This window comes from Lactuca serriola, chromosome 9, assembly GCF_051521515.1.
Source record: "Lactuca serriola cultivar US96UC23 chromosome 9, Lser_US96UC23_V15, whole genome shotgun sequence".
Lineage (NCBI taxonomy): Eukaryota > Viridiplantae > Streptophyta > Magnoliopsida > Asterales > Asteraceae > Lactuca > Lactuca serriola.
In genome coordinates, this window is record NC_136416.1 from 34,450,858 (window position 1) to 34,478,220 (window position 27,363).

Genomic DNA, 27,363 nt, shown 5'->3' on the forward strand with positions numbered 1-27,363 from the left:
CTTGGATCGAGAGAGTACTCGTCGAGTCGATGCCATACTCGACGAGTGGCCACGAGTGGGGTTGTGAAATGAGATTAGAGACTCGGCGAGTTGGCGGCCCAACTCAGCGATTCAGGTCAACTGTGGGTTGACTTTAACCGGGAGAGTTGACTTTGACCAAGGGTAAAAGCGTCATTTTACCCCAGTGCAGTGTTTAGTATTTGATTGAGTGTGTTTATGGCCTTGTAGCCGGGGAGATACCGGAGCAGCAACAGTTAGCTTTCAGAGCCATTCACACAGCAGCCAGTTCACGAGGTGAGTTTCCTTCCAGTAGTAACGGGTCTAAGGCCACAATGCCGGCCCGTTTAGCTAGCAGTCAGCTTCGGACCTCGGTCTGACGTGGTAGTTAGTATGTTTGATGCCTTCGTGGTTCAGACAGGGTTATGTGTTTATGCTAGATGATATGTTTATGCTATGTTCAGTCAGCTTTGGACTTCGATCCGATGTAGGGGACAAGGTCTCAGTCAGCTTCGGACTTCGGTCCGATGTCAGCTTCGGGCTCCGGTCCGATGTAGGGGACGTAGATCCCAGTCAGCTTCGGACTTCGGTCCGATGTCTCAGTCAGCTTCGGACTACGGTCCGATGTCCTAGTTAGCTTCGGACTCGGTTCGATGTAGGGGACGAAGGTCCCAGTCAGCTTCGGACTTTGGTCCGATGTTCCAGTCAGCTTCGGACTTCGGTCCGATGTAGGGGGGCAAGGCCCCAGTTAGCCGGACTTCGGTCCGATGCAGTGGGCAAGGCCTAGTATGTGATTTATATGTTATTGTGTGGTATGTGGTAGTTTGGGGGAGCTCACTAAGCTTCGTGCTTACAGTTTTAGTTTTGTTTCAGGTACTTCCGCAAGCAAAGGGAAGAGCTCGGGATGATGGCATCGCACACACCACAGCTACAGTTTTTATCCTGGGAGTTGATCAACTATCTTAGATATGTTTTGATACAATCGTGACACTGTTTTCTCATTTGTATTTTAGTATGGTTTTGAGATTTGCAACACATGGTTTTATTATGATATACTCTGTTTTATGATTTTGGTTATATTAAAAATGAAATTTTCGGGTCGTATTTTTGGGTTGTTTCAAGTTGGTATCAGAGCCCTGGTTTGAGGGATTCGGATACACCTCCGGGTGCATCTGAACTCAAACTAAGGGAAAGATAAAAAGATTTTCAAAAAGAAAAAAAAAATGTTTTCGAATGAAATTTTGAAAAGCACTTAGAAAGAAAAGAATTTTTAAACAAGATAAGGGTGTGGTGCATGCGATCAGCCGAGCTCAAGTAAGTACTCCCAAATTACCAATACAAGTTTTATTATTATGATTAATTGTTCCAGTTTCAGTAGAACAGCATACTAGTATAGGACTAAGGATCTAGGAGGATGCCTTATGTGCCTGCTATATGTGTTACAGCTTTATGAGAATTGCATGCTAGTATTGAGTAGACAGCGGTAGGATAGCCTGTTTAGGTTATGCCTGGTAGCGCGAGCTTAACATTGTATGCTAGAGTAGCTTCTCGTTATGAGAATAGTTTTGCCTGAGTATGTTTCCCTTATCCGAATGCTGCTTGCTTTGTGCTTTGTGGGACTCTGAGTGGTGGGAGTTAGCCATTAGGTGAATACGTCACATCACATGTGATCAGGGTTGAATAATCTCAGAGTGCTGGATTTGGCCCTATTGCACAACTCTTGTCTGAGTCCAACCGTTGTAGGGACGAGTCTTTTACTCGAAGGATTATCCGAGCCTCATTGCATTTGATGGTATTCAGGTGGTGGCTAATCAGCATTACAAGGAGGCCTTCGGCAACTGAGGACTGGTATGAGAGGAGTCAGCGGTTTCCCTAGGGCAAGCCTAGGATGAGAGCAGCAGAGATTAGTAGTAGTAGAAGTGACTTGGTGGAGTCAAGGCGGTTCTTGAGGAGAGTACGGATAGATGTGGAAGGTAGTATGGTCCCGTACTACTGAAAGCAGAGGATCCGTACTCGAATCAAGGAAGGCCGAGACAAGACCAGGAAGCTAGTAGTAGTATCAATGATCCCTTGAGATATTTTAGTTTTCTGATATTGCTATGATGTGTTTCAGTATGGTGGTTTTGCGTCCGAGGACAGCAGCCGGCAGTAGAGGTGCCGGGGAGGGATCAGGATCAGGCTCGGGGAACGAGCGCATGGATGAGCAGACCAGAGAGTTTCTTTCTTTAGAGATTACTCGTATCATTTTAGAGCAGACTCCTGTGATCTTCGGTTCGATCAAGGAGGGTATCCTAGAGCTGATGGATGAGAGATTGGGCACCTTCCGTGCCGAGGTGGCGGCCATGATGGGGTCGCGCACACTTACATTCAGGGAGTTCAAGGCATGTGGAGCTCCAGACTATCATGGGGCGCGGGACCCTATAGCGAGTACTAGATGGTTGGCGGATGTGGCCAACGCGTTTCGCACTAGCAGGTGTCCCGAGGGGGACAAGGTCAGATTGGCGTCCTGTCTTCTGAAGGACAGGGCACGGGATTGGTGGGAGGAGGTCGGACATACTATGGGAGATGATGCAGCATTGGATGCCATGACCTGGGTTGATTTCTCTACCAGGTTCAGGGCGGAGTTTGCACCAGTTATTGAGGTGCAGCAGTTAACCAGAGAGTTTCAGGACCTCACCCAGACTACAGAGACCGTGGCGGAGATCACCACCAAGTTCAGGGAGAGGGCTCTTCTTGTTCCTCAGTATGCAGCCGACGAGGAGATGAAGAAGGCCCGTTATCATGAGATGTTGCGGAGCGATATCCGCCAGTTTGTGATCCGGTCCAGCTGTAAAACGCTGGACGACATGATTGCTAGGGCTCGAGAGAGGGAGATTGATCTCGAGATGGAGAAGAAGAGGAAACTGGAGGCGGTTTTGGGTTCAGGAGGTTCGGGCAAAAAGCCCAAGGTTTCAGATCACAGGTCCAGGTCTCAGCCGAGCCACAGTCGATGTGGCAGGTGTGGGAAGATGCACGATGGGGTGTGCAAGGAAGGGAGTTCCGGCTGCTTCAAGTGCGGTCGGACTGGGCATTTGAGCAGGGATTGTACGGCCCCTGCTACTGCTGTTGCAGCATCAGATCTGATTTGCTTTCATTTTGTCGGTAGTTGTGGATTTTGTGTTTTGACTTAATGAATTAATTTGTTTAAAAGTAGAAGTTTGACCTTTTCACGACCTTTCTTTTTATAAAAATAACAATTTTAGTCCTTTATATAAAAGAATTTCATTTTTAATCCTTAAAACATTTTCTTGACACTTTTGCATCATAAATTTGTTGAAAAGACAGTTTTAACCCAAAATTTATTTTGTTGACAGATTAAGCCCTTCCAAAATGGTATTTCTCGGTTAAAACCTCATTTTTCGCAACTTTTACAGTTTTGGCCCAAAATCCAAAAACTTTACATTTTTTGTCCTTTTTTATAGTGAAAAGAATTTTTGACCCTTGAAATAGTTTTATTACGCTATTTATCCCATGTTTTGAAGAAAGTTTCATTTCATCCCCTTAGATATTCATTTTTCGCAATTTTAGGCTTATTGGGCTAAAAAGCCCAAAATTAGCCCATTAAGCTTAAAATTTACATTTCAAGTCCTTTGAAAATTTTATTATTCAGAAAAATCATTATGGAAACTGTTTTGACTCTTTTGGCCCTTAAGAAACCGTGACTTGACCATTTTTAACCCAAGTTTTGTATATTTGACATCTAAAGCTCAAAAAATGGGTTTTTATGTGGAAATATGTTTATCATAATCTTATAAGTTATTATCCTTGACTTATTTACTGTAAAATAACTTAGATTATGTTTTTTTCTCTTCTCATATCATAGATTTCGAGTTCAACCTTTTTTAGTTACATATTTATCACAAAAACACATAAATATATACATATATATATATATATATATATATATATATATATATACATGCATAAAATCACACATAACATACATATACACATAGATCTACACATTTTCTTGTATTCTCCCCCATAAAAGACATGAAAACCGAAAAAAGAGGGGTATGAAGCTCACCTTGAGTTGTAGTTTCGGTTTTGAAGAGAGAAAGGAAGAAAGTTTTGATCCTAGGAAGTCCTCTTGGTAAATCTCCTCTTGGATGCAAGATCACAAGTTTGAATAGATTTAGAAGAGATTTTTGATAAAAACAAAGAATCTAGATCATAGATCTAAACATAAAATTACCTTGATGATGATTTTTTATGGAAGAAACTCCTTATCAAGCTCTAAATCTCGAAATTTTTAAGAAGAATGGAGAGAATTTATTTGAGAGAGAGTTTGAATGAAACGTGTGTGTGTGTGTTGGTGTTGTGTTCGGCCGAGAGAAGGAAAGAGAGGAGAGAAGAGAGAGTGGATGAGGTGATGTGTGCATGGGGATATGAGTTTTGCATGGAGATCCAAGAGATAAGAAAGAGGTGGCAATGGAAGTCAACCCTCTTCCATTTTGGTGTAGTTGGGCTGAGAAAGGAGAGGGGAAAAGAAAGGAATTGGGCCTTGTATGCTTAAGCCCATTTTATGGTTATGTTACATGATTTTTGGCCCAATAAAAATCAAAGAATGATTTTTATGACCTATTAGGGCTAAATTAAATTGGTTGTGACCCAATAAGGCCCATTAAAGCTAACCTATTTCATTTTAGGCTTATAAGGCCCAAAATATTAAGTTTCATGTTTATGGGTCCAATTAGGGCCTATTTGAGAGTTCGATGTTCAAGATAATTAAATTGCAAACTTATTGATCCTTTAGGTCCAATAAGGAAATCCTAGTCCAAAATGGACTTAAACCGGGATTTCTATGGTTTTCCAATTCTTTGTTGACTATTTGTAGTGCTTGAATGAAGTATTTGATGAAGTTTTGTTGTTACTAAATAAGCTTCATACATGTTTTCACATTGTTGGCTCACATTTGTTATCATTGTTTAATATTTACAAGGAATCAAATTCCTAGTTGTGACACGTAAGGCAGCTGCAACATCGATACTAGACATATGCTTGGGGATGACAGTGATTACTCCGTTGCTGGAACAAATTCGGTAGGCGCAGTTAGAGGGAATGAAGGAGGAGCGCCAGAAGTGTGAACGGATCATGGGGTAGGTGGTCTCAGTCGATTATGATAGTCGTGGGTTGTTGACCCTGCTTCGGAGGGTCTGGGTTCCTTACAGGATCGGGGTGCACCAGGTTCTAATGGAGGAGGCCCACAAGTCTAGGTTCTCTATTTATCCCGAGGCGAAGAAGATGTATCGGGATCTTCGCCCTAATTATTGGTGACCCTGCATGAAGCGGGACATAGCTTGGTATGTGTAGCGGTGCTTGACTTGTAGGAAAGTCAAGGCCGAACACCAGCGACTTCACGACAAGATGCAGCCGTTGGACATTCCCGTGTGGAAATAGGAAGATATCACTATGGATTTCATCACAAAGCTTCCCAGGATCGTACATGTAGTAGATTCGATTTGGGTCAACATTGATCGGTTGACCAAGAGTGCTCATTTAATCCTGATCCAGGAGAGCATATCGGATGAGAAGATAGCCGAGGTCTATGTTCGCAAGGTGGTGGCATGTCATGGAGTATCGGTATCATGTGTATCAGACCGAGATGTTCGTTTCACTTCTAGGTTTTGGAAGCGGTTTCATGAAGAGATGAGTACTCGTCTTCAATTCAACAGAACTTTTCACCGTCATACGGATGGGCGGAGTGAGAGGATGATCCAGACTCTCAAGGATATGTTGCACGCATGTGTATTGGATTTCAGCGGTAGTTAGGATACGTCTCTTCCGTTAGCGGAATTTTCGTATAACAAAAGTTATCACGCCAGTATAGATTGACCTCCCTTTGAGATGCTCTACGGGAGAAAGTGCAGGACCCAAATCTGTTGGGGCGAGGTCGGTCAGTGAGTCATAGGGAGTATTGAGGTGTTACTCAAGACCATAGAGAAGATCCAACAGGTTCGGAGTAGGCTCCATACTGCTTAGAGTCAGGAGAAAAGCTATGCCGACAAGCTTCGTTCAGACCTAGAGTTTTAGGTAGGGGATATGGTCCTTCTGAAGGTGTTACCTTGGAAAGGTGTCATCCGGTTCAGGAAGCGGGGCATGTTGGGCCCCAGATACATCGGTCCGTTCAGGGTTTTGGCTCAGGTGGGCCGGATTGCTTATCGATTGGATCTACCAGCTGAGCTTAGCCATATCCACAACACTTTTCATGCCTCAACTCGACGAGTAGACTGGTTGGGATGAAACCCTAATTTCTAGGGTTTTGCACCCTATTGAAAGGACTTAATCTCTCCCCACCAGCCCTCATCAGCCTCCTTAAAACCCTAAATCGTATTGTGAGCTCCTTGTTGAGAAACTAGAGATTTTAAGTGAATTTTTGTGTGTTCTTGTGCTTGGTGAAGGACTTGGAAGAACTAGAAGGTCATTGAGCTTGAGGAGAAGCACTAGATCTGGGATCTCGTCCGTCTTTAGCAACTTTCTAAGATAAAAAGTCTCAAACTTGATGATTAATAGCTTAGATCCATATTAGTGTTGTTTTATGGATCTTTTTGACCCCATTTTTGGAGACTAATAACCTTCATATTCCTGATGCTACAAACTCCCGTTCTCAACGTTACTTGGTCCTTAGATAAAAAAAAAGGGGTCCTAAACCCGTTCTTGTCCAAGAGAAGACCATATTCATAGAAGTAGGTTGCTATATCTTGAGATTGGGTCCACTTGAGGCATGCAAATCCATCAAGTTGTCGAATTTACAAATGTATACCATGGAAACAATGTAGATCTATATTCTGGAACCTTAGATCTGAGAAAAGGGCTTAATAGACTAAGAACTATGAAGAACACGACGAGTTGATGGAGGAACTCGATGAGTTAGGTCGAACATTCCCAATTCTTTTGAAGGAACTTGGCGAGTCCACAAGGGAACTCGACGAGTTGTACTGGGAAAATCTCGTTTCTATTAAGAAGGAGAAACTCGGCGAGTTAGATCGCGAATTCATGATTTTGTTATTCATGGGAACTCGACGAGTTGAAGGGTAAACTTGACAAGTTGAGTCAACTCGGAGCGGTTGACTTGACTTTGACTTTGAATTTGACTTTACCAGAGTTGACACTTAATGGTTATGAGTATGGAATGGTATCTAAGGGGTTGTTTTGATTTAGGTAATGTGTAGAGTTGATTCCGGGGCAGAGACATTTCAACTATTATTTTACATAGGAGGTAAGTTTCCTCCTGTATGAACGGGTCGAAGGCACCAATGTTGGCACGTATATTTATGTTAGTATGTTCCGTACTAAGGACCGATGTCGGGCAGTGACCGATGTAGGTTTATATGTTTAGGGATTTCAATCCGATGTCGGGCAGTGCCCGAGGAATGTTTGTATGCTTGATGTCTTCGAGATTCTTGCATGTGCATGTATTGTATGTTCTAGATTACGGTCCGATGCTGGGCAATGCCTGAGGAATGTTTAAATGCTTCCAGATTTCGGTTCGATGTCGGGCGGGGCCCGAGGAATGTTTACATGTTTATGTTACGTGATTATTTATGTGTATTTGTTGATATGTTTATATGTATACCAAGTTTTGCTTAATGTCGGGCGGGGCCCGATGCCGGACTCTGTCCGATGCCAGACTTTGTCCGATGGTGGGCGGGGCCCGATGAAGCAGGCGGGGCCCATAATATGTTATTATGTGATTAAGTGATTATGTGTATGGTATGTTGTAGTTTGGGGAGACTCACTAAGCTTCGTGCTTATAGTTTTCTGTTTTTGTTTCAGGTACTTCCGATAGCAAGGGGAAGAGCTCAGGATGGCTGTATTGCACACACCATTATGTTTAACATGGGATGTTTTTACTATGATATATTGATATGAGTTTTGATATGATGTTTGAGATACTATGATTTACATTTTGATGAGAAGATTTTGATAACTATGGTTTTATTTAATAATTTAAAATGAAATTTTTGGTCATGATTTTTGGGATTTTATAGCATACAAAACAATCTTTTTTCCTATAGATCATGTGGTCCCAAATATGTATATAGAACAAGTTAAAGCTTTGGATTCTCCAACAGGTGTTGACATATACTAAAATAAAGACACAATATGTATAATGCCATAATAGTCATTTGCAATCATTTGGGTTTTTACATAACATCATTGACAACCAAAAGAGTGGATTCCATATTTGCCATCAACAAAGAAAACACTATCTACCATGCCAAAAGAAGAAATTCATAACTATAATACCGGCTTCCACCAAGAGACCAACACTTAACAGTTAACACCCAAAAATGAAAACCCAAACAAAGCAAAGCAACGACCCTTCATCAGAACCATTTGTAAGCTGCTACCATTCCCACTACAGCGACCACTCCAAATACACTTGTAACAGCAAACATCTTCTTCATCTTAGCAATCTCAATCGATGCCCTGACATATGCTGGTTGAAGGGAATAAAAATGGTTCCAAAGGTCATCCGTTAAATGGGACATCTCCAACACACCTGTCCTTACATCGTCGACCTCCCAATTCATGGCATCCATTTCCTGGCACAGACTTTCCCTGAGCTCCCGATGGTCTGCATTCACTTCCCCCCTGATGAGTGACACCTCAAGCTGAAGTTGTAGAAGATTTATCTGGATGTCCTGTGGCTCGCCTGCAAAAGAGTTGTTGGCTGGAAAGTAACGCCGGTCTTCGAAGGACCAGTTGTTACGCGGTGACGTAGAAGGCATTTTTGGCTTAGTTAGCTATAACATCCCAAGTTCAGGAGTGCAAGTTCAATGTTCAAAGTGAAAATATGAATGGGCAACTCGGCGAGTCCATGGGTGGACTCGGCGAGTAGGGTCGCGACTCTAGTCGCGTGTTAAGTGGCCAACTCGGCGAGTCGGCGGCTGGACTCGGCGAGTTGGTGCTGAGTGGAGAAAACCCTAAATTCGGAAGATGAGCCCTATATAAAGGACATTATACCCTCTCCCTAGCCTCTTTACCCTCTCTTGAAGTCCAGAAAACACTAATGGTGTTTGTGAGTGATTGGAGAGCATTTGAACCTTGGAGAAGAGATTTTGGAAGAGATCTTGGAGAGTTAAGAGGCTTGGAGAAAGGGGCTTTGCAAGGATTTGGATTTCTCTTCTGTTGGAGCTTTCCTTTGAGGTATTATTTCGTTGCTTGGGCTATTATTCTTCATTTTGGAGTTTTTGGAAAAGATAGCTTGTGGTGTTTTGAGTTTGGAGGTTAGATCTGAGGTTGCTACCTCAGATCTGGAATGGAGAAGGTCTAGAGTGCATTAAAGTCCCTGTTCTTGAGTTATTGGTGAAGCCATCTTGTCCCAAACCCTAACCCTAGAGTGTTATATGCTTAGATCTCTTTGGATTCACGTAAAGTTTGCCACTTTACGTGATGGATGGGCTGTAGAAGGGTAGATCTATGGTTTGGATCATCTGCATGGCTTGGAAAGCTTCTATATGGATTAAGATCTAGGGCTACTCGGCGAGTCACAAAGTTGTACTCGGCGAGTTGCTTGAAGATGGGCAGGAACTCGACGAGTTAGAAGAACAACTCGGCGAGTTGGTTGAAGATAGCCTTGGACTCCACGAGTATGTTCTTGGACTCAACAAGTCTGGTTGTGAGGTCCTAACCTTCTTCTGGTTGAGCCATGAATCGGTGAGTCAAGGGAGGACTCAGTGAGTTTAGTGCGAGGGGACTCAGAGTTGTTGGACTCGGCGAGTCTCGGGGTGACTCGGCGAGTTGAGTCGCGGATTTGGGAAGTTTTGAGCATGGGGACTCGACGAGTCATCGGGTTGACTCGGCGAGTAGAGTCAGTCAGGAGGTTGACTTTGACTTTGACCTAGACCAAGGGTTGACCGGTTGACTTCCAGGGGCATTTTGGTAATTGTTGGCATTTGTTTTGAGTTCAGTGTTGGTGTTGGCTAATGGTGGAGATTGTGTCAGTGGTCGAAGCATCTCGGTCTTATCTTTTCAGTCGACCGTTGCAAGGTGAGTTATCCTCACTATATCGATAGGGTCTACGGCACCAAGGCCGTCCCTTTATCGGGATTGTGATCCGGGTATCGTTGTTATGTTATTGTCTTGTTATGTTTGCATCCTGGTAGTTAGGATGGTATATGTTAGAGACCTGGTTAAGGTCGGTATCCTGGTTAGGATGATGTTATGCTATGTGATCTACTAGATCAGTTTGATTGGATGTGAATTGTTATATGATTGAATGTTTATGTGCACATGGTTGTTGGACTGGGGTTGGGTTGAGGCGAGTTCTGCTTTGTGCTGTAGGCCAACATACACAGGATGGATCGGTTATCCTGAAGGCCCAGCAAGCGGACCGGATAGGCTGTAGGCCCCAAGAGGGCGGACCAGACGTGCCGAGGCTCGGAGAGTGGACCAGGCCGACTGAAGGCCCAATGCGGGCGGACCAGTCATACTGTAGACTCAGAGAGTGGACCAGGTGGATTGAAGGCCCCGTACGGGCAGACCAATCACACTGTAGACTCGATGTATATGGCTAGAATCGGAGGGTGGACCAGGTGGACTGAAGGCCCGGTACGGCAGACCAGTCACACAGTAGACCCGAAGTGCATTGTTGTTCTGTGTTCTATTATGATATGGCATGTTGTGCATGTATGGTATATGTGGTTGGTATTTTGGGGGTATCTCACTAAGCTTTCGGGCTTACAGTTGTGGTTTAATGTTTTTCAGGTTCTTCAAGAGACTGTGGCAAGACAAAGGCGTGATCGTACCGCTCCTCATGATTATGTTTTATGATGTGGTTCTGGGAAGACTCTGATAATATTTGTATTAAAAACCTTTTTGTAATAACTTTATGAAACCGGGTTGTTTTTGAAAAGTTTAAATTGTTTGAAATTTTTAGAGTGTGACAAGTTGGTATCAGAGCCTTGGTTTGAGTGAATTGGAGGAACATTCGTGTGAATCTAGTCTCAAATCAAGGATAGTTTTCAAAAGAGAATTTTAAATGGTTTTCAAAATGAGTAAAGGAGGACGCGGGGGTACGATCAGCCGGAGCCAGTAAGTAACCCCAAAATACCATACATGTTATTTGTTTTTGAGCTATGATAGAACAACATGCTAGTACTAGGCTATGGATTTTCAGGAGTTCATGTTAATTTTGCCTGATTTATGATGCCTGCTTGCCTAGGGTTTCTTCTGTGGGAGATTTCCAGTGTTCCTCTGGGAGTGAGGGTTGAGTGCTTGTTATGTATGTTCTTCACTAGGGTGTTATGGTAATACTTGATACAAATATGGGTAGGTGTTGATGGTAGTATGGGCCCGTACTACTGAAAGCACAGGACCCATACGCGTATCAAAGAAACCATAACCTCTAGGGATGGGTTGGGGGTTGGTTCCCGGGATAGTGGGAAGTATTTGAGATCTTGCGATGTTTTTCAGTATGCTGGTTACGAGGCATGCTGGGAGCTGATCCGGGTCAGGATCGGGAGCAGGAGAGGGCGGTCAGGGTGGGTCAGTACCGCCCGAGGTTATTGGTCAGATGAGCACAGGCGAGTTGGATGCTAGGATTCGTGAGATCCTGCATGATGAGGTTGCTGCGTTGTTCCGGGCCGAGTTGCCGGAACTATTTAGGTCGATCAAGACCGCCATGGTTGAGTATTTTGATGAGCGCTATGAGGCTCTCACTGAGACGACTGCAGCCGCGGCTACAGCGACTGTAGCAGCGGCAGGGGGAGGAGCTGGTAGAGGTTTTCAGTATCGGGACTTCAATAATACGAAGCCCCCTACCTTCGATGGAGTTCAGGACCCGATTGTTGTCATGAGATGGTTGTCGGACGTAGAGGGGTGTTTCTTCACGTGTTCATGCCCTGCTGATCAAAGGTTGAGGTGTGCTCTGAACCTGTTGAGGCTCGGGGTGAAGGATTGGTGGAGATTGACCACGGGGTCATATTCGGATGCGCAGAGGGCTGCAGTTTCATGGGATTAGTTCCGGGAGATGTTCATCACTCGTTATGTTCCGTGTGTTGAGAGAGAGAGGTTGGCTCAGGAGTTCCTGGAGCTGAAGCAGGATTCGGAGTCAGTGACGGAGATCACCAGGATGTTCACTGAGAGGGCGATGTTTTGCCCAGAGTTCGCTTCGAAGCAGGCTCAAATGTCCCGATATCTGAGTATGCTCAAGAGGGATATCAGGCAGTTTGTGTCTACGCAGAGGTGCGACACCTTGTTAGAGTTGCAGGAGGCCGCCAGGTGGCATGAGTCGGAGATTGAGTTGCAGTTGAGAGAGCAGAGGCAGGCCCCGGCACAGTCGCAGCCGGCACCGAAATGGTCCAAGACCGGTGATTCTGGATTGGGAGATCAGAGCAGCCGCACTTGTGGAAGGTGTGGGAAGGGTCACACCGGAGTTTGTAGGTCCGGTGGTGCATGTCGCAAGTGCGGAAAGGAGGGGCACTATGCGGGGGATTGTCGGCAGACAGCCCCGGTTCGTGATTTGAGGATTTGTTATCACTACCATCAGGTTGGACACTTGAGGTTCAACTGTCCACAGCTTGCTGCAGGACCGGTGCAGGCTCCAGCATCGGCCACTTTGAGGATTACGGGTGGAGGTCAGGGTGGAGCGGAGCACCCAAGGGCTCAGGGTCATGCTTTTCAGCTTACAGTAGAGGAGGTCAGGGCAGTGTCGGATGCAGCTGCAGGTATGTTTCTTTTCTAATGTCTTGTTATCTTGTGATTATTATGGAGTATTGTATATCTGATAGTCTCGTTGTGTGATTTTTGGTATTGTATTCGTTGTTCCTTGAGGGTTATGGTATGGTTATGGGTTTGGTGTTGGGAATTTTGTTGGTTATCATTCATGAGGATTATTAGTGGGAAGTCAGGCTTTTGGCCTGAATGTCGGGTAACATCTACAGTCTGAGGAGTGGTTAGCTGAAGGTCGGGTTTATCTCGAGTCCGAGAGGATCAGTGCTGATATGTGATTTCGTGAAGGTTGCTCGTTCTAGTGGGAATCAGTTCGCATGTAAGGGATTGTGTTGTGTAGGGTTGATAAGGGAGGTCGGTGATGGCGACCGGTGGTTGATAGTCAGTGCTCTAAGTGGGGGAGAATTGGAAATTCTCCTGAAGATCGATAAGCATGAGTAGTCGATTAGCTATTGGGGATTCAGCAGCGGTTCGGTCAGCCAAGAGCATAGGCTGGTATGAGCAAGTGATAGGCAGACGGGGCGGGATACAGACCAAGGGTGATTGATTGTGGAAGGCCTAGGATCGGGCCGGGTTTGAGTATGTAGGATGGAGATAGAGTTCGGAGCCCCTAGAGGGCTAGAACAATATGCATGGGAGAGTTTTCCTGGAGGGATAACGCGGGAGGATGAATGCTAGTTGAGTGGTCCAGATAGACTGAAGGCCGGTGGGCGTACCAGTCAGGTCGAAGGCTCGGAGGACGGTCCAGACAGGCTGAAGGCCCTGGAGGGCGGTCCAGACCTGCTGAAGGTTCTGAGAGTGGTCCAGATGGGCTGAAGGCCTGGTAAGGCGGTCCAGTCATGCTGAAGACTCTGCATGTGTTGATAGATTTGTATGAGGAAATGGAATGAGTATGTCGTGATGTGATAGCATCAGAAGGTCTGGCCCTGGGTATTGATCATGATTAGTGGAAGGTAGTGCATGGACTCAAGAGTCCCTGCGAGCGGATTCTGAGCATGTGTGGTGCATGAGATAGTGGTTATGCTATAAGGGAATGGTGTAGTACTGGGTTAGCACCGTGGCACTGGTGGTAGTGTCAAGGCAGCCAAGTGGATTTCCTTGGTAAGGAAAGGGAAAGGAATGTAGCTCCGAGAGGGAGTGTAAGTTCACGGAAGTGAAAGCAGTAGTGCGGAGTTATGATTGAGGTGTTCCAATTATGGTTATTGAGCAGTGTGTTGGGGTGGCGGTATGGAATCACATCCGGGTTGGATGTCTGCTGAGGTCGCGGAAGGAATTCCGCGGGTGTAGAGCCAAGAGGCTCGGAAGGGATGCAGGGTTGGAGTCTTGGATTCCCAGTTTGATTTTGATCAAGGAATTATGTAGTGGTAATTCATCTTGGGGGATGTTTCGAGGTGTTGTCAGTGTGTCGGTTTTTCCCAACCTGAGGATGCTAGAGCCAGTTCAGCGTGTGTATGATTGCGGAGGAGAACTCATGGGAGTTGCTCTGAAGCTGAAGGATGTGTCATCCTGTCAGCATGGAAGGGGTAGAGTTGAACTCAGGAAGGGATCAGGTTAAGCCTCAACAGTGAATTCAGTGGTAGCTATGTCTGTCAAGGAGAAATGATAGCAGTGTGGTACCGGGTCGGGATCTCGGTGGTTCAGGGTTATTTCTAGCTCGTATGAGTCAAGTGATTGTTGTGATCTGGATCGAGTGAAGTATCATGGAGTGGTACTTGGTTGTTTAGTGTGGTTATCTGAGGATGAGGCCGGTGGCCAGCTTGAGGCGGTGGTCAGGACGCCGCAGGGGAAGAGTTGGGTTTTGGGTTTCGGTGGTAGTGTGTTGAGGAACCTGGGTTGGTTAATGCCAGGTGGTGCGTTGCGGTAGTAGATTCTGGAGTTGTGTTGCCGCAGGCTTCGAGGACAAAGCCTAATTTAAGTGGGGGAGAATTGTAACATCCCGAGTTCAGGAGTGCAAGTTCAAGGTTCAAACTGAAAATATGAATGGGCAACTCGGCGAGTCCATGGGTGGACTCGGCGAGTAGGGTCGCGACTCTAGTCGCGTGTTAAGTGGCCAACTCGGCGAGTCGGCGGCTGGAATCGGCGAGTTGGTGCTGAGTGGAGAAAACCCTAATTTCGGAAGATGAGCCCTATATAAAGGACATTATACCCTCTCCCCAGCCTCTTTACCCACTCTTGAAGTCCAGAAAACCCTAATGCACGTTTGTGAGTGATTGGAGAGCATTTGAACCTTGGAGAAGAGATTTTGGAAGAGATCTTGGAGAGTTAAGAGGCTTGGAGAAAGGGGCTTTGCAAGGATTTGGATTTCTCTTCTGTTGGAGCTTTCCTTTGAGGTATTATTTCGTTGCTTGGGCTATTATTCTTCATTTTGGAGTTTTTGGAAAAGATAGCTTGTGGTGTTTTGAGTTTGGAGGTTAGATCTGAGGTTGCTACCTCAGATCTGGAATGGAGAAGGTCTAGAGTGCATTAAAGTCCCTGTTCTTGAGTTATTGGTGAAGCCATCTTGTCCCAAACCCTAACCCTAGAGTGTTATATGCTTAGATCTCTTTGGATTCACGTAAAGTTTGCCACTTTACGTGATGGATGGGCTGTAGAAGGGTAGATCTATGGTTTGGATCATCTGCATGGCTTGGAAAGCTTCTATATGGATTAAGATCTAGGGCTACTCGGCGAGTCACAAAGTTGTACTCGGCGAGTTGCTTGAAGATGGGCAGGAACTCGACGAGTTAGAAGAACAACTCGGCGAGTTGGTTGAAGATAGCCTTGGACTCCACGAGTATGTTCTTGGACTCAACAAGTCTGGTTGTGAGGTCCTAACCTTCTTCTGGTTGAGCCATGAATCGGTGAGTCAAGGGAGGACTCAGTGAGTTTAGTGCGAGGGGACTCAGAGTTGTTGGACTCGGCGAGTCTCGGGGTGACTTGGCGAGTTGAGTCGCGGATTTGGGAAGTTCTGAGCATGGGGACTCGACGAGTCATCGGGTTGACTCGGCGAGTAGAGTCAGTCAGGAGGTTGACTTTGACTTTGACCTAGAACAAGGGTTGACCGGTTGACTTCCAGGGGCATTTTGGTAATTGTTGGCATTTGTTTTGAGTTCAGTGTTGGTGTTGGCTAATGGTGGAGATTGTGTCAGTGGTCGGAGCATCTCGGTCTTATCTTTTCAGTCGGCCGTTGCAAGGTGAGTTATCCTCACTATATCGATAGGGTCTACGGCACCAAGGCCGTCCCTTTATCGGGATTGTGATCCGGGTATCGTTGTTATGTTATTGTCTTGTTATGTTTGCATCCTGGTAGTTAGGATGGTATATGTTAGAGACCTGGTTAAGGTCGGTATCCTGGTTAGGATGATGTTATGCTATGTGATCTACTAGATCAGTTTGATTGGATGTGAATTGTTATATGATTGAATGTTTATGTGCACATGGTTGTTGGACTGGGGTTGGGTTGAGGCGAGTTCTGCTTTGTGCTGTAGGCCAACATACCCAGGATGGATCGGTTATCCTGAAGGCCCAGCAAGCGGACCGGATAGGCTGTAGGCCCCAAGAGGGCGGACCAGACGTGCCGAGGCTCGGAGAGTGGACCAGGCCGACTGAAGGCCCAGTGCGGGCGGACCAGTCATACTGTAGACTCAGAGAGTGGACCAGGTGGATTGAAGGCCCCGTACGGGCAGACCAATCACACTGTAGACTCGATGTATATGGCTAGAATCGGAGGGTGGACCAGGTGGACTGAAGGCCCGGTACGGCAGACCAGTCACACAGTAGACCCGAAGTGCATTGTTGTTCTATGTTCTGCTATGATATGGCATGTTGTGCATGTATGGTATATGTGGTTGGTATTTTGGGGGTATCTCACTAAGCTTTCGGGCTTACAGTTGTGGTTTAATGTTTTTCAGGTTCTTCAAGAGACCGTGGCAAGACAAAGGCGTGATCGTACCGCTCCTCATGATTATGTTTTATGATGTGGTTCTGGGAAGACTCTGATAATATTTGTATTAAAAACCTTTTTGTAATAACTTTATGAAACCGGGTTGTTTTTGAAAAGTTTAAATTATTTGAAATTTTTAAAGTGTGACATTAGCGTACGATTTGCGTTACAAATTTAGGGCAATAAAGTTACTAGTAGTGATCGTTTTAGGGCACCAACATCCTTTTTATAACCACTTCGGGTAATGAAGAGCCAAAACTTGCTTCATATAGGTGATACTCTAAATGACACCGTATGGTCAACGTCAATTGTGTACTGGTTTATGTTGTGTCATGTCCAAGACAACGTCGTTTCCTCCATGTTGTAACATAGCTGACTTGATTTTGTGATGTGACGTTTGTAACCGGTAAAAATAAGTGAAAGGGACTTAATGAACATGTCTCAACACATTTTGTTCCCTTACAAGGCAAGAGAAAAGGTTTAGCGACTGAAAATGTAAAATCAAAATACATTATAGAGTTTGCGTCATTTTTTTATTGATCACTCAATATATGTTAAGTGGTCAATATAATATATTGGTTTTATCCTATAACCACTTTGTCTTTGATACTATGTCATATTATCCTTTTAATTATATTAAAGGTTTGAATTATGTTTTATTTTTCTAATATTTATTTATTCTGTTAAATATCATATATGACAAATATAATTTACACGTATATTACAAATCATAATAAATTCTAATACAAATACACTACTATTTATAATAAATTTTTATATATATGAAAATATTATATAAAAAATTTTAATTGATAGGATAAATTAGTTAAATTTCCCAAAAAAAAAGCTATATAAAAAGTTAATCATTTGAATTTCTATTTAATTTTGGGTCTAGTTAAAAAAGTGATAATATGTAGACAAAACTTCAAAAATGGTCCCTGTGGTTTTGAAAAATCTAAAGTTTAATCCTTAATTTTTAGAAACCTCAAATATTGTCCCTGTGGTTTCAAAACTTCTAACAAATAGTCATTTTCGCTAACTCCGTTAGTTTTTGGCCGTTAAGTGAAGGACATTTCTGTCATTTCACTACCACAGAGACTATTTATGAACTTTTTTTATTTACAAAAATAAGAAAAAAATATAATTATTTAAATATTCAAAGGGTCTCTCACTCTCTCTCTCTCTCTCTCTCACACACACACACACTCTCTCTCTCTCTCTCTTATTCAAAGGGTCTCTCTCTCTCTCTCTTGTTTTTCTTCACCGTTGACCAACGAAAGAGGTTGCCTGCCACCATTGTTGTCCCTTCCTTCCTCCTCCTGTTGTTTTACTCAACCCCTGCTTTCCCCAGAAGGCACAGCTTCAGTGAGATAAACTAACTGTCGAGGAAGAGAGCCCACCAGAAAAACCAGTTGTCAACCTCTCCACCTCCCCTCGGTTGATGAGCAAACCCACGAACCCCCACCTGATGTGTTGTTTCTGATATGCTCTTACCCTCCCTTTCTTCTCCTTTTTTTCTACCAACCTCTTCACCTCCCCTCCATGGCTTCTTGTCTGATGTTGCAGAGCATCGATATGTACATTTGGGTTTACAATCTATACAACAAATCCAATCAAAAAACAACATTTTAACACAAAAACAAAAGTTTTTTTCAAACTATTCACAAACTGAAATTAAATATGTTCCTAATGTAATGCCCCTAGGACGAAGCTTATTATATCCCTATAAAAATGTAAATCCAAATCCATCATCGATCACCTATGTTGATGGGTGTAAGTCATCGATCCGGTCTACTGATGGGTGTAAGTCATTGATCCGGTTTATAGGGGACACTCCATCACCTCTGCCTTTTGGTTCTGGTCCTTTTCTAAACGAACTTGAGACCACACATGGCAGAAATGGAGATTGAATCAGGCAACTTGAAGCTGTTACAACTAGGTCTAGACAATGTCATCAATGACAACAAGCAAGGAACAATACGGAATTGAGTTACATGATAGTAATTGAACCAGATGTTGGTCCAAGAAACCAAGATCAAGAAGAAAGTAATATTCATTATGTGGATGGAATTGTAAACACTCCTGGTGGTGTTGACGAAAGGGTTAATGGGGAAAAAGGGAGGAACAACAAAAGAGATATCCTTAGATGGCTAAATCCGTTGCAACATCAGTTACCGGACCACATGAAATCGATTCAGCTCTCAAAGCTTTTGGCATTAGCTTATTGTTATTGTTCTGATTTCGAGGAAGAAAATGATCACAATCTACGATCCAAATCCACCGACAGAAATCGTTAATTTAAGCTAGTCAGCAATCCTCGAATCGTGATGTGCTTATTCCATAGCGACATCCTCTTAACTGAGCCATCGTCATCGTTTTCCTCAAGTGCTGTATGATCTATCATTTCCCTCTCTTCAATCTCTCCTGTCCCTTCCATTGTCATAAAATACCCTATTCGATCTACAAATCAAAAAGTAAGAAACAAAGAGGGTTTTCATTTTTTTTAGAGTTTGAATGATCTACAATTTGCGAAACTAGGTGCAGTACAATCAATTTCCTCGATAACCGACTCGTAATTGGATTTTGAGGTTCAAGTGGTGCATTGAAATGGATGCATCCAACCAGTTGTTTAACTTGCTTTTTAAGAGAGAGAGAGAGAGAGAGAGAGAGAGAGAGAGATACCCTTTAATATTAAATAATTAATTTTTTTCTTTTAAAAAAAATTAAGGCGAAACTTCATAAATGGTCCCTTTAGTAGTGAAATAACAGAAATGCCCTCCACTTAATGGCCAAAAACTAACGGAGTTAGCAAAAATGACCATTTGTTAAAAATTTTGAAACCATAGGGACCATCTGTGAGGTTTTTAAAAATTAGAGACTAAATTTCAGATTTCCAAAAACCACATGACCATTTTTGAAGTTTTGTGTAATATGTAATTTAATTTGACTTATGTGTACCACTAACCATTAGAAATACTCCAAGTTCATGGTATTTTAAAGTGAAACTAATTTAAATCTTTAATAAAATATAAAATGGTATATCTCTATCGATGCTGCTTATAATTGTGAAAAGAGAATGGAGTGTACTATATTGCTTTTGCTTGTCATTCCAAGTTTCCAGTCATTTCATTGTCTTACCATCTACCTATTATTATTATATTGTTTTATTAACTTAAAATCTTGTTTTGTAGAAGAAAACGAAATTGTGAAATTAATTTTATTATTATTATTTTGGATTTATTATTTCTATGTAATATTTAACATGTTATTAGTGTTTTTCTTCTAATATCATCCTGCTATTAAAAAATCACTGACATAAATTCTCCACCGCGATACAAGTTCTGTTAAGATCATGGAATGGGTTTCAGTTTGAACAATTATATTTATCATCTTTACAACAATAGTTACATTTCTTCGTATAAGAGGTTTTTGCAACTCCTTACTTGTATTGGTGCTCTTATATGTTCTATTACTATATCTTTTACGATCCTAATCAAAAAAGATAAAATATTAGATTTGGGTTTCTATGAAAAACGATGAAGCTTACACATATTTTATACAAAAATTGGCAATTTCATATTAAAATTTAAAAGTGGCAATTTCAACTCCCAATAGGAAACCTAGTTATATGATATAATAAAATGTTATATTTCATACTTGAAAGATAAGCAATCAAACCGACAAATAATATTGAAAATTATATGTCGATTAGTTGTGAATAATAAATTCAATAATTATTATTATAGTTACTAAGTTTCGTTTAGAAACTAGATCGATCATTCGTGATCAAATCTGAATATAAAAATGGAGAAAAAAGTATGTCTGACAAATTAAAACAGAACGACAACTTAAAACCAACATCGAATTGTTGATCTTTGATCGATAAAAGACAGTACAGACCGATAATTATTAGCCAACTTATTACTATACCTGTATAATTTCCTAACATAAAATAAGTGTTAAAAACTCAATTCTTAGGAAGACCCCCAATTTTGTTATAGGCCAAATATTATAATTTTATGATAAAACGTATATCAATATTGGCTAATTTTGATGAATGCTATCATTCTAAATTTCTAATGATTAGCCCTTATGTTTAATCATATTTTCCCAAACCCATAAAACCTTTTTCGAGGTGAAAAAGTTGTGTTCTGAACAAAAGCTGTACAACTCCATCAAATTGCCCCTTTGGTGATAGAATATGACCACATTAGTAAAAGCTGTGAAAAGTCCATCCATGCAGAGTAGTAAAGTGAGACAACGTTCACAAATCCAGCAAACGCCCTTTTTTTTATCATCTCAAACCCCCTTTCACCAAAACAAATTGTTTGTTTCATCGACAAAAACAAGATTCCCCAAAATGCCCATGTTAGTACAACTTCAAATGAATAATTTATAACCTCACCTTTTTCCAGATTACACATATGGGTTTGACACGGTTATTTAATAAATAGATAATGATGTAAAAAATAACTAGCTTGGTTTTCGGTTCAAAAAAATGTTTATATATATATATATATATATATATATATATATATATATATATATATATATATATATATATATATATTTGATAGTTCAAGTTGTTTTATCTGTTTAAAATTAGATAATATTATCTCTGTTTAAATGGATAAAACAAATTTAAAAACATGTATAAAAAAACATCGTTGATTAAACACAAATAAAAAACAAAATTCGTCACCCATTTGAATTATTAACCCTTCAATAAAAACCATTTAGGAGAGATCAACATTTTCCACTCTTTGAAAAGGTTACCCAAAAATTTAATAGAAAAATATGACGAATAAATCTTTTTATTTGAGTATATAATAAAAAAATATGGAAAATAAAAATACATTTTTATCTACTACGTATCATATACATTCAATCTGCTAAATTTATACAACCATTCCCGTTTCTAATCTAAATTTCCCAATTCGTTAACGATTTCACTGTGATCGAACCATGTCGTTGGTGTTCCTTTTCGTCATCGTATAAATATACGATCGAATCAAACGCTTTCTAAATCTTACAAGATTCAACCTCACTTTCTGCCGATCAAGATAAATCTTTTTTGTGAATTCCCATCCTCGATCATTCACACTATTTGGATCACTTAGAACAGGATCATCACTTTGATATTCATCGTATAACGAGCTTTCACGTGGAAGAATTTCATACCCGATGTATCTCAACCCAAGCTTCTTCGCCGGTTCGCCGTAGTATGTTTCCGCCGCCCAGTTTGTACCCAGAGGTACCACCTGAATGAACACCGATCCCGGCTTCATGAACAGGAAATGTGTCATCGCAGCTCCATGAACGCCGACCATGACATCGCTGGAGTTAAGTTCCCGATAAATCTTTGCTAATTCGGAAGTCCTCTGTGGTTTCACCACTGTCACTGAGAATCCGATCTTTGATGCCATTTTCACTAATAAGTTTTCGTTCAGTATCTCTCGTGATCCGTTTCTTGATATGATCACGAGCTTTGGTTTCTCCGGTTGTTGGCGTATGGGTTTAATTCGTTTGTTCTGTTGTGATTTTTCGTGTTCTTCTTCAAAGATTAAACCCTGAATTCGAGGACGATACCCTTTGTCCAAAATGTCACGAAAATCTTTGATCGTTTTGCTACCCTCCATTAACGATGAATCGACAGCGAGCTCATTGTGAATTTTCAACCCAACGATGGCGTCGGAGAAACAGTGAGTTCTCTTATCTCCGCTGAAATCGATTGGTTCGAAATCGGAGAGATGTTTGAGGAGATTTTCATATTTCGTTATCCACCAATCATGATACTCTAGAATCACAAACACAACTTTCTTGTTGTATTTCTGAGACGTAATGTAAAGTGGAATCAATCCATCGTTGAATTCATGATAAACGTTTCCGGTGTATCCTCCGGTGGAGAAGAATACGGCGGGAACGTTGTGATATACATCGCACTTGTGTCGATCATCGGAGATTGAACTATTCGGTTTCTTGTCGATAAGGGTAAGTTCATCGATGGTGGCCATGGTGGATGGCTCCCATTTTCGAGTGTAGGGTCTGATTTTTTCTTGCCGGAAGCTCTGTTCACCGGTACCGGAGATCTTGGATGTATAGAGGAACACGGAGAAGGATGAAGAATGTGTTCTAATATCACCTTTCATGACACACACATCCGATCGAATGCTACTCCTATCACAACATATCGTTCCTGTAAATCAAACCCCGAGAAAAACATTAGAAATCGAAACTTTTCACTGTTTCATCGAATTTACGTCTCAAACACAAACACCCACAAAATCAAGAACTCACTCACCATTAGAGACCGAAGAACAAGGGGAAGTTTTTGAAACAGAAAGTGTTTCGTCTTCAGCTCCAGCTGGATCTGCAAAACGCAAAAAGAAACAGAATCTGATAAGAAACAGCAAAACAGAAGCGAACTTTAACTGAAAAACAGAGGAGAGAGATGGATAGAAAACTTACAGATGAGAGAGAGTGGTGACGTGGGGAAAGGAAGGAGATGAGGGGAAAGAAGCAAACACGAAGAAAGAAGTGTGCAGAAGAGGAGGAAGAAGAGAAGTTTAGGCTTTGATCTCTTGTTACACGCACTCATGTTAACACATGCATCTTCTTCATCAACATAAGTGACATTAACCACTTTTCTAAGTTGAATATATCTCTGATAGTGCACCATTTTTGTGCTGTGTAAGTTTGTAGAGAGAAAAAAAAGGGAAGAAATTTGTAGGAGATAGAAGAAAGGTGAGGGGGTTTTATGGGTTGAAGTAGATAAAAAGAAGAGGGGGGGGGGGGGGGTACTCTGTTTCTTCTTGGGGAAGATGGAAGATGAGCTGGCAAAGAGGGATGGCCAAGTCAGCCATTGGTATGTGGGATATGCTTTTTGACAGTCAGAACTAGGAACAGCGATGCATCATCTAGGGACTAAAAAGTGAAATAACAATTTAACCCTTAAAATTCGAGGGATATATGCTTTTGGTCCCTATGAGAAATTGATACTTAGTTCCCATAGTCATAGCTTCCTTTCATATAACCAAATATACAACATTTTCATCAAATTGATAATTTGTTAAGGATTTAAGGTTTTTTTTCTTGAGATTTAACATAAGATCAAAATTTTCATCGTGTCTACTTTAAGTTTATAGCATGTTGTTAATGATTATTACATTTATGTTATTTTCTAATATTGGCTATACATAAAATGTGTAATGTCATTGTCAAACCGATATTGCTCGTGTAGTTGTGTGCTTATTCAAGGTCCTTAATTAAGACTATGTGCTTAGTCAATGTTTTTAATCAAAGTTTGGAATGATCAACAAAAGAAATCAAGATGGTAATAAAAATACAACATTTTCATCAAATTGATAATTTTGTTAAGTTTTTAAGGTTCTTTTTCTTGAGATTTAACATAAGATCCAATTTTTCATCGTGTCTACTTTAAGTTTATAGCATGTTGTTAATGATTATTACATTTATGTTATTTTCTAATATTGGCTATACATAGAATGTGTAATGTCATTATCAAACCAATATTGCTCTTGTAGTTGTGTGCTTATTCAAGGTCCTTAATTAAAACTATATGCTTAGTCAATGTTTTTAATCAAAGTTTGGAATGATCAACAAAAAAAAGCAAGATGGTATTAATGATCCATGATAGTTATCGATTACGGACGAAGAAATTTAAAATACAACATATAACTTACTTGATTATCTGAAAAAACAAAAAAAAAAAAAAAAAGATAAGCATCACATTCATATTTTGTATCAAATTCTAGACGTCTTATTATATTTTTTTCTATTTATTGTTGATATGGACTTTATTGACTATATATGTGTAGACTAAAACAACCGTCAAAAAAAAAACTTTCAATTTGTATTATTTATACTTTGAATCTTCTTGATAAATATGATAAACGACGTACTTGATTTTCCCAACATCAACATAAATGCGATGACAGAGATTGTCATCACATGTTTTAACAAAATTATTCTTACTTTAGATAAACCACATGTTTTAATCGAATGATTAAAATCATACATAAATGATGTATTTTATATAGTTTCAAAGATCTAAACATTAAACTAACCATTTTTATATTTGAATATGTAAATAGAAGAAGTAGAATCCAATGACATGTTTTGATATCTTTTTTAGTATTTTTACCGATAATGTACACTAAATAAGATAAATTGAATACGTAACCCCGAAAATTGACATTTCTTACATATTGCCAAAATTTTGACCCGAGTGATAGCTTTCTGAATCATGGGTGAGTTTGGACATATGCAATAATTGAGGGGGTTCAGTTCAAAATTATTATAAGAGGGACCATTGAGTCAGGCTGGCTGGCTGCTACATTATCTATGTGGAGATCGTGGATATCACGCGCCTCGGGAACGGCGGAGTGTCCCAATTGGGGGCAGGGCAGGGCAAGGACTGCCAGCTATTTTATATAACGGCACAATTTTCTGGGGTAGTCCTCAATTGGGGACATTGAATTTTGATGCATTATGGGCTTGTGGGAATATTTCATGGAGATTAGTGATAATTTATATGGGTGTTTCATTAACTTTTGAAACTCATAGAAAAGTTTTATTTTACATTTATTTCACCCGTTTTAGTATTATTTTTTGGATGATGTACATAAAAATCATTAAAATTTTGATTTTTTACGATTTCGTTATTATATTTTATTTGAAAATCACAAAATTCTGAAATAAAATTTCACTGTGATTAGAGTAAGCTTCTATTTCATGTTTAACATGTGCTAAATTAATATAGTTATTATTTTCTCGACAATATATCATATGTACTTTGATATAATATCATGCTTTGTGAAATTGATTCCTATAAAATAAGAATTATTTCAAAAAGTTAATTGTTATTTTATGAATTACATAGTATAATAATGTTATGTAAGTTAATGAGAAACAATATCAATTTGAACACATTATTACTGAAAACGGGGGGTCATTGCTGAATTGTTTTTAAACAATGAGGGGCTTTCATTGAAAAAATAAAATAAAGTTGATAAACCGCAAAATAACTACATCGGTTTTATTTTATTTTATTTTTAAAAAATTTCATTTCCATCCCCTTTGTATTTAAGCTCTCATTTGCTTTATCCAACAAATTACGCAGTTGAAATCAAATAGTCTATATTTTTCAGGATTTTTAATGCAGTCACAGTCAGTTTTTAAAGGGATTATTTGACAACTTTCTTGTTAAGACAACCATATGACTCTATGTCTTGACTAATTCTTCGTTACTAGATCCGTTAATCTCTAGACAATGACAAACTTTCAAAATTATGTTGTACACTAATTACATTTGTTATATTATTTTTGTCTTTTACAGATCCGATATCTATTGCGTTATTCATCATATGACATTAAGTTTAACCATGCCGAAATCAAAATCTGATCTTATTTCTTGGAGAGTCGCCACCTTAATCTAATCAATGGATTTTATATTTGGTTTTGAGAAAATATATGGACATAAGCGGTATATATGCTTCGCTACTTATGTATTATATTATGTTTGGATAAATCTTATTTAAACTAACATTTGAATACATATTTTTGAAAATCAAGATTGTATTTAATCATATTATATGTTCGTGTTTGGAATGAATTTTAACGAAAAACACATGATAATTCATTTTGAATAACAAAACATCCAAATTTTATACAAATAATAAGTGGTAGGACCTTGGCGTTAGGTTGTACATTATTTCTTGTTGGATTCCATACGTAATGTAAAAAATGGTTATATGTTTATTCTCGCAATGCATTTTTAGGATATTTACTACAAGATGTCCTTGTGGAGTTTGGTTATAGAAGGCATCCATAATACCCACAGAAAACCTCTTTCTTAATTGTCAAAAAGATCATTCAAGGGCGTGTGGAACGGTGTCGTTAAAGTGTAGGCTGGTATTGAAGACTTGTGGCTGATTTTTAGTTCTCTTTTTTCCTGTTGTGTTGGCTCTAGACAAAGCATTCTGTTATGGAAAGGCAACATGTCATTTGAAGTTCGTTTTCCTCTCTTTATTCTCTTGAAAAAAATGTTTTATTTCAGAAAAATTCACTTCTGGTGATCCCTCTTGGAGTTGGAAACGTTACCCCAGCAGGTTGTCAAAAAATCTTGAGCTTCAACAAATCACACTTGAGAATAATGAATTTACACCCTCGGATTCTCTTGATTCCAAGATAACAAGTGGATCATGCACTTCTATCCTTGGATCAATCACGATCCCTTACAAGTAGTTTACTTCATTTGGAGAGCTCGATTGCTCTTAAAGATAGAGGTATCCAACAACATCTTTGCATGTTGTTCTTTAAAATCATCACATGGACCAAAACTGTAAGTTACTCGGTTACACTATTTACGAATAAAGCTTTTCTTTTAATTATCATATAAATGTTTCTTTAACCAATGATACTTATATAATGATATATTCTCATAATTGGTTTTAGCGATCATGATTACACCAGTGACCACTCATAACTCTTTTTTATAGTTCTTTCTATGACCATTAATAAATTTGTAAGCTTCTAGTTTATTAAACCAAAAAGGATTAAATTGATAAAAACATTGCCCATTTTTATATATAATCGAACAAATCATATAGTATTTTATCATCGGGTATATGATATAACCATGGTTTAACATGTTCGAACAAAATAATGTGTTAAGTCACATACCCAAATTAAAAAATTAATTTTGA

The 27,363-nt window shown here is 40.4% G+C and overlaps 1 protein-coding gene across 1 annotated transcript; it reads right to left on the reverse strand.

Moving 5' to 3' along the window:
* Nucleotides 1–21,434: 21,434 nt before the first annotated feature.
* LOC145074302 (Glycosyltransferase family 61 protein) lies at nucleotides 21,435–23,384 on the reverse strand. The gene is made up of 3 exons (XM_079020703.1): nucleotides 23,105–23,384; nucleotides 22,938–23,006; nucleotides 21,435–22,832 (listed from the first exon to the last, which is right to left on the reverse strand). The coding sequence occupies exons 1-3, from the start codon at nucleotides 23,313–23,315 to the stop codon at nucleotides 21,586–21,588; spliced, it is 1,527 nt and encodes a 508-aa protein (XP_078876829.1). The 5' UTR covers nucleotides 23,316–23,384; the 3' UTR covers nucleotides 21,435–21,585.
* Between the last annotated feature and the right edge of the window lie 3,979 nt (nucleotides 23,385–27,363).